The sequence below is a fragment of the Pundamilia nyererei genome, unplaced genomic scaffold (assembly GCF_000239375.1).
Source record: "Pundamilia nyererei isolate P.nyererei 1_Seehausen unplaced genomic scaffold, PunNye1.0 scaffold00001, whole genome shotgun sequence".
NCBI classification, from domain to species: domain Eukaryota; kingdom Metazoa; phylum Chordata; class Actinopteri; order Cichliformes; family Cichlidae; genus Pundamilia; species Pundamilia nyererei.
This window is the reverse complement of record NW_005187402.1, coordinates 9,041,276-9,049,169: the sequence shown is the minus strand read 5'-3', so window position 1 is coordinate 9,049,169 and position 7,894 is coordinate 9,041,276. Positions and strand designations below refer to the sequence as shown.

The 7,894-nt window shown below is 43.0% G+C and overlaps 2 protein-coding genes across 3 annotated transcripts in view; both read left to right on the top strand.

Annotated features, from left to right (window-relative positions):
• nsdhl (NAD(P) dependent 3-beta-hydroxysteroid dehydrogenase NSDHL) overlaps window positions 1–2,132 on the top strand; it is a 6,646-nt gene extending 4,514 nt beyond the window's left edge. The window contains exons 6-7 of the mRNA XM_005719723.1: window positions 427–529; window positions 628–2,132. Of these exons, the coding sequence (XP_005719780.1) occupies window positions 427–529; window positions 628–960 (436 nt within the window). The 3' untranslated portion in view covers window positions 961–2,132. The remainder of the gene's footprint in view (window positions 1–426; window positions 530–627) is intronic.
• Window positions 2,133–4,218: 2,086 nt separating this feature from the next.
• The window catches only part of znf185 (zinc finger protein 185 with LIM domain), a 16,932-nt gene continuing 13,256 nt past the window's right edge, over window positions 4,219–7,894 (top strand). Inside the window, exons 1-12 of one of the 2 annotated variants that reach the window (XM_005719721.2) lie at window positions 4,219–4,372; window positions 5,254–5,317; window positions 5,610–5,727; window positions 5,829–5,936; window positions 6,024–6,050; window positions 6,288–6,344; window positions 6,423–6,470; window positions 6,564–6,635; window positions 6,713–6,793; window positions 6,980–7,039; window positions 7,147–7,269; window positions 7,346–7,711. In XM_005719721.2, coding sequence (XP_005719778.2) covers window positions 5,308–5,317; window positions 5,610–5,727; window positions 5,829–5,936; window positions 6,024–6,050; window positions 6,288–6,344; window positions 6,423–6,470; window positions 6,564–6,635; window positions 6,713–6,793; window positions 6,980–7,039; window positions 7,147–7,269; window positions 7,346–7,711 — 1,070 coding nt within the window. In that variant the 5' untranslated portion in view covers window positions 4,219–4,372; window positions 5,254–5,307. Of the gene's footprint in view, window positions 4,373–5,253; window positions 5,318–5,609; window positions 5,728–5,828; window positions 5,937–6,023; window positions 6,051–6,287; window positions 6,345–6,422; window positions 6,471–6,563; window positions 6,636–6,712; window positions 6,794–6,979; window positions 7,040–7,146; window positions 7,270–7,345; window positions 7,801–7,894 lie in introns of both variants that reach the window. The other variant, XM_005719722.2, reaches the window with a different exon arrangement.

Here is a 7,894-nt window from a genome sequence, read left to right as displayed (position 1 = left end):
CAGTTTTTTACGAATTGTACTGTCATGAACTTTAACTTTTAACACGCCAACTTACACATGTACAGTCTGAGATGTAGCTTTTGGGCAGTTTTCTGAATATTACTCAATCTGACTTTGGGGTGAATTTGCTGAATCGTTCACTCCTGGGAGAATTGTGGCATTGTGTTACCACACACCTGACTGCTCAATGCCAATAAAGCGCTCAAACGTTTGCTTTCATAGCAGTGCTCGCACTTGCTGATGATCAACTGTTCATGTGATTAGCAGCATCTGACAACAGCTACTTAACATTGTAATTCCTGTGAAAGCAGCGTGAAAGCAGCATGAAAGCGTGCTACTACCACTAATTATTAGATCCTAGTACTTATTTTCAAAAAGGATGTCTTGATGGTTTTCAGTTAAATAATTAGTTTTTGTCTCCTTCAGTGATGGAACCAATCTGGTAGATTTCACCTTTGTGGAGAATGTAGTTCATGGACACATTCTGGCTGCTGAACGGCTGAGAGCAGACTCCCCCATATGTGGGAAGGTGAGTTAAAATAAAATCCACAGCAGTGGTGGCACCAAGTGGTTAACATGCTTTTCGATCAGTTAATTTACTTTAATTTTTCTCCATTTGTCTTCCAGCCATATCACATAACCAACGATGAGCCAATTCGCTTTTGGGACTTCATGTCTCAAGTATTGGTGGGTCTTGGATATCCTCCTCCCCGCTACCACCTGCCTTACAGTTTGGTGTACGGACTGGCGCTTCTCCTCTGGCTGCTGTCCGTACTATTGAGTCCTTTAATATCTTTCAAGCCAACCTTTACACCGATGAGAGTGGCTCTGGCTGGAACCCACCACTACTACAACTGTAAACGTGCCAAAGAAGACCTGGGCTACACACCGGTGGTCAGCCTGAAGGATGCGATTGCACGCACCGTAGAGAGCTATCCTCATCTCAGATGCGAGGCTTGACAGGTGGCTGGAATTAGAGACTGCTGAGACATGTAGAGCTCTGGGCATTTATACAATTAAACTCATAATGAGAATAATGTGATGCGGTAATACTAAATGGAAAATGATGGAAGTCACTAGTGATAGATAAATTTCACCATGTGAAGCATTTGTATGCCTTTTTTATTTTTCATGTAGCATTCCACCAGTAGATGGCAGCAGATGGTACTTGTGCCCTTATTGCAGTCTGATCATACACAAACTGCAGAGTACATCCACTCTTAATGCCAGTACAGTGATCACAGCTGATTTTTGTTGTCTTCTGTTCTTTGTACTTGTAAACACTGAGATGCTGCTCTTGAGATTTCAAAATGCCTTCATACATTCCTCCACATGCTCTTGATAGAACATATATATATTTACATGCGTGTAATATATGATTATGTGAATGTTTGGCCTGGAATAGACGTTGCACAAGTTTCTGACATGCTGTTAAGTGAAATCTTCAGCGATACTGTAGACAGTCTTGTGCTTACATATTTGTTCCAACTGTCTGGGCAGAAAGTCCTTTGCTGATTAAACTTGACAATGCCCTCATGCACAACGTGAGGTTTTCTTAGGAAATGTTTTTCAGAGTTTGGAGTGAAAAGAACTTGAATGGCCTTCACAGAGCCCTGACTTCAACCCTGTCACATACCTCTGGGATAGCTTAACTGGCTGATTGTAAACCAGGTCTTATTGCCTAACATCAGTGGTTGACCTCGCTGATCATCTCGTAGCTGAAAGGGGACAAATCCCTGCAGTCAGGTTCCAGAAGTATGTGGAAAACTTTTCTAAGAGAATTGACTGCACCGTCACTGCAAACATGCCCACGCAAACAAGGCTCTCAGACGCATCCTTCAGCCATAAACCGATACAGAATTTCATTGAAACACTAATTGGTTAGAAATGCATCTGCAGTGTGGGACATTACAGAAAAAACAAGTCCTAACTTGTTTGGCGTCACGACAGAAATCAGGATTTTGACAGCCAATACATTTGGGTCTCTCTTTATTACACACTGTGTTGAAGCCAAGGGGATTTCTTTGTTGTTGTTTTTTTTGTAGTTGTGGTAGTTAGTGCAGGTTTATTATCTGCTCTTTGCTTACCTGGCAGCACTTTTACAAAGTTGCCCACACCTTGCCTGCAGGGCAGAGCCATCTGTTATTTTTATTTAGTCTCTGCAGTCTGCTATAACTCCAGACCTCCCCAAGGAGGAACTACTGTTTAAACAACTCTCTCACATCATTATGATTTTTTTTTTTTTTTTTTACTTTTTTGGGACTGTTCATATTCCCTATGAATATCCAACCATTCATATGTCTTCATCCGGTTTGGGCTGGAACATCTCAGCTGTCATAGGGTGAGGGATGGGGAATGCACTGGACGTACCTGTTTGTTAAATGTCTAATAGAGTGATTCACACTTACACCTACAACCAATTTTAAATCACCATAGTGCTTAATGTGTAAGCACTATGGGAGGAAGCCGTAGTACCCACAGAGAATCCGCGAACTCCACACAGAAAGGTCATGGCCAGGCAGTGGATTCAAACCCAGGATCTTGTTCCTGCTGCAATGAGAGAACTAACCTCTGCTAACCTCTGTACCAAAATACTTCCTTGGGTCGGTATCTTGTGTTGTTGTCCACGGGGACGACATCCTGAGGAGAAAATTAGCAGAATTTGAGTGCACCATTTCTGATATAAGAGGAGAAATAAACACAGCCACCAGTAGTGGTTTCAGTGCACAGGTAAATGCATGCACATCAGTCTAATAAAATTCTGATATGACATCATGTGAACTAGATTAACATCCACAGGTTCCAGTCACTCAGCTGTTAGGTGCTGGGTGTCATAAGCATGGCGTGTGCTTTGATGAGTCAGGGAGACTCTGTGTTATTCAAGCACTGTCATTAAAAGCAATGATGGGCCGGGTAATACTTAAAACACAGCTATAATCTTAATATTTACACATCCATCTCCTACATGGAAATGAGAAAGTTGAGATACTAATGAAGTCGTCGACACTGACGTGCTTCACTGCGTTAAATGCATTGGTTACATTACTTAAGTTTGTCTTTTCCCTGTTCAGCATTTCTGTCATTCCTTGTCTTGGTGTGGTGAGAATAAGGTGGGGGTTATGTTCAGATACTTTGCATTCTCATTTTAATTCTGAGCAGCAGCACCCTAATGATTCACTTGCTAGAGTCAGAGCCACTGGGCAAGGCCGTCTGACTGGTTTCTTCTACAAGGGAACAAGGGAGAGAGATCCAGGTGAATAATACACGTTAGCATTTACACTTGCAAGTGTGCTCGCCAGAGCGACACTTTGGCATTCAGAGTTGCCAATTTCCTCTTCCACCTACTTTCTGTGACGTGTTGTGAAACCTATCTACACCCTTTCTGTGATTTTGAAACGGCCTCGTAAATATGTACACAGACTGTTTATGGGGTTTTTGTGCTTTTTCTAAGGCACAGTGTGGTTTCAGAAAGTTGAAACTGTGGCCAAATGCTCAGAAAGTGTTCTTTTGACATTTGTAGGAGAAAAAAATTGCTCGACAATTGCAGGCACATCCTTGACTTTCTCTTACACAAACATGGATATAGTCGCTCGGATTGAGCAAACAGTTTGTTTACAATGGGCTTTCATTTGTTTTTCCTTCCTAGGATATCCTGCGTATTGCAAAGCACAGGGTAATCCATAAATAACCTTTACCAGAGCTTATATAAGAAATTCAATGTTCACGCCAGCATTCATGATTTTTCCTTCACAGAAACACACGTGAAAGTATAAAACACCTTTGCTTTAAGAATAAAATTAAGAATGTTCCAAGCAGCTTCTATTTTTTCTGACGACCGCTGTTTCTCTTCATTATCTCGGCTCTGTGCTGTGTTCTTGTTTTAATGCTTGTGCTTCCTGGGCTGTCCTACCCAGTGAGCATGAGACGAGTGTTTCCCAAAGGAGATGTTGCTGTGTGTCACTTCGTTTATGTTTGCCATGCAGTGCACCTTGTCGTTGCCCCTATGCCTTGCTGGTTCTAAGCATTGATTGCCAGCCACCTGTGCGACAGGTATGTGCTTGCTGTCATCCATGAACAAAGCCCAGATGTAGTAAACAGAAATTAATTCTTAGCAACCTCTCTTACGCACACACACACACACACACACACACACACACACAAGTAGATAGACAAACACACGCTGCTCCACCCCATATTTACCTCCCTTGACTGGCTGGGCTTGTTAGTGCTCACGCCTGTACCTGTTGGCTAATACGTCGGGCTGAGACACCTGTTAGACAGAGAAAGACTTTTCCTCTGTTCACACCAACCACGCTCACTAGGACACAGATCCTCAACAAATCTTCCTGTGCTGGATATAAAGTGACAGCAGGTAGGAACTCTGGTGTTCACTTATTCATGACATGATATTTTGTGTATTTTAAAAGTGTCAGAGTGATCGGATTGGTTGGGTTATATAAACTGTGTTCATTATGAGTGTCTGCCCTCTCATTTTCTGGATGTTTCTTTGCCATGATTGCTTCCTATCGTGCTCGGGGCTTGCTTTAAAATGCTATTGGCTTTCATTAATCATTTATCTCTTATAGACTGATGTGCTAAACCGAAGATAAATATGGTCTCTGAGCCCTCAGTTTGTTTTGTCACCAATATTCAGGAAAATCCTCAAGAGATATTGCGCCGACTTACTCCAAAGGGAATTAATTCACAGCCTAAGGAAGGACTTTTTAAAAAAAGTGATATTTGCATTCTGACTTTAACAATACTCCACAGTTTTGCATAAGCTCTACTCTGTGTCTACTTTCAGATAAGGGTACACTTGTGATTGTTTCATTAGTATTTTCCCCTTTCTACTGAAGTTCCCCTGAGGACGTAGGCTTGCCTCTGAGCAACTCGTTTCTGTTTTCTGATCCTAAATAGCTGGGGCTCAGTTCATTTGGAAATGAGCGAATAGAAAGCGATATTTGTGTAATCAGGTTAATCTTATGTGGGCCAGTTTATATTGTTACAGAGTGTCAGATACACAGAATGCCTATCTGCGTCCATTCATATTTGGTCAATCGCTGCATATTTTGGAAAGTGGACAGACAGGATCGTCTGCATGTTTTAAGGATGAAACTGAGGAATGTTTGACACAGCACATGTTTCTCAATGGGAGGGGACATAGTGTGGGAACAAAGTTGCAACTCGCTGCTCACATCATACGCCTAATTTTTACAAGATGCCAATCATCTCTCTGAATTATCTGTAATTTAGTGGCCTGCAAAGAAAAGAGAAAAAAGAAGAGAGCGAGAACCCCGTGAAACAAGCATGTCAAAAGGTGAGCAGATTTTGATTTTAATGTGAGATGATGTGTTTCCTCCAATAAAAGCTGGGAGTATTATGCATCTGTGCCGGGCTCTTGGCTATAAATTCACTTATTACCCTGATTTAAGGCAAACTACAAGTGGTTGATGATACAGTGTCTTCTGGCTCAAAGGGGGACTGTATATCTTAGAAGCTATCAAGCAGACAATTATTAAGCTGTCATTATGATGCAGCATATAGTGTGTATCATATCTCAAATGTGAGCTTGTGTGCGGGTGTGTGATATGCACATGTTTGTATCTCAGAGGGAGACAGAGCGTCCGTGCTGCGTACCACCAAAGTCCGGACAAGGCTGAGGGGAGACGCCAGCTGGTTGCAACGCAGCAATGACTCTAAGGATGAAACGCAAGAGGAGAAACCATGGTAAACACCCCTGTTTAAGCACGATACCCATCATCCCGTTATCATCTACTCTGTCACAAAGAAAATAAATGAAAATAAGATAAAACCAAATTCCATTACAGGATAGCAGAAGTTAAAGCCAGCCGTCTGAGCGGAGCCCCTGCTGACACCAGTCCAGTGTCTTCGCCAACAAATTCTACTCCGCCACCAACCAAGTCTGACACGGAGAGGTAAACCCAGGTTTTTAATGTCATAGGCTTATCTGCAGTTCTTTGAAACATGACTGTGCTGATAACAAGTCTCTGTTTTGAGTTTAGGCAGCCAACATCCGGATACCTTATCAGGTAAGAGAAAGGCTTCTGATATTCTGAGCACCACCATCTGGGTTATAAAATACGTTTACCACAAAGCATATAAAAACACATATATTTATAAAACAGAGATTTTAGTCAGCCAAAGTGGAGTCTCAGTCACCATCACAGTGAACACTTAAAAATAAACAAACAAAACACACACACACACACACACAAACTGTATAAAGAAATAAGGGCTTGTTCAGGACTTTCTTTCTTTTTCTTCAGGGGTGTTTTCACTAAAGTGGACAAGCCTCCTCCATCCTCACCATCTAACGGCTTTAGGTAAGAGCAGCTGAACCACACAGCTTCGACAAGCAGTTTGACCTTTCCTCCATTACTTATTATCTGGTTTTATTGCAGCAAAACACCGCAATTCAACAAAAAGCCTTCAGAGACCTACAAGAAAATGTGAGCAAACGTAAATTCAGAGTCCCAGTTTAACTGCTGGCAGCTGGATGAGAGTCTTTTCACAAGGTGCATGTTTGTGCTTCTGTTCCTCAGAGCCCCCCACACTGTGCGGTCTGCTGCAGAGAAACAGGAGGGCCAGCTTAGCCTCGAGGAGCTGGAGAAGCGGTAAGACTCTCCTTGCGTCCTGAAGTTAGACACCCGGGAAAGAGATTACATTAACATTATTCTGATTCATTCTGCAGGACGGAGAAAGCCAGTAATGTTCTGACGAAATCTGCAGCCAGGCAACGGTCTTACGTGCTTTCAGCTGCAAAGAAATACGAGTACGTATTTTCTCATGCCACTATTCTAATGCTTATCTTGAGATACAGCATGTTTCTGTAATGCTTTCATAAAAGAATAGTGCATATGTTTAAAACTTCCCATGCAGTGGGAAATTCTTTTTATTGATGTGCCTTGCTGAGCACTTACGGAGGCATTCACACAGGCTTTGTGTTCAAAACTCTAAGGTCTCAAGAAACGCCTGACACATCGCTCAGCAATAGCAGTCCAGCATTTGTGGCTACAAGGTAAGCCCTTTTTCCTAGAGGCAAAAAGAAAAGATATGTGAAATATGTGCTCTACACTTGCATGCATTTCTACTTGTGCCATCATGTGGTTGACTAAAAATGTGCAGGGTGGAGATTACTGATGATGATGAGCCTTCTGAGACTCCTGCACCTGCCAGCGCTGTGCTGCCATCCCCTGTTGTTCCTGTCACATCTGTTGCATCCAAGCCTGCGCCCGAACCTCAGAAAATGTAAATCCCGCACCATGTTTCTATTTCCAGTGCAACAAGTGATTTGAGTTTGATTCATTATCTCTGTGGTTTACAGTGCTGACACCAGCACTAAGACAGCTGCTGCTGTGAGTGTTAATGAGCCGGTTGCTCCAAAGTTGGAGAAGAAGGCCACCCCAGAGCCTGCAAAAGAAGAGACCCCTCAAGTGTCTGTTACACAAGAACAGCCAACTTTTGACACCAAGGTGGCTGCTCCCCTCCCTGAACTAATCAAAGATTGTCTTCAAGTAGCCTCTAAAGAGCCACAACCCAAAGAGTCTGGGCAGACTAAAACGCCTCTGGTTGATCTTTCGCCACCATCAAAACCCCCAATATCATCTAATCAAAAGTCCCCTGAGTCGACCACTGCAACGTCTCCTGTCCCGACCTCCACTGTCACCAAGTCACCTGCACCTGTGTCCCCCGATGTGACTTCAACTCCTGAAAAATCAGATGTCAAAGTGTCTCCTGTCCCGACCTCCACTGTCACAACCTCCACTGTCCCGACCTCCACTGTCACCAAATCACCTGCACCTGCACCTGTGTCCCCGGATGTGACTTCAACTCCTGAAAAATCAGATGTCAAAGTGTCTCCTGTCCCGACCTC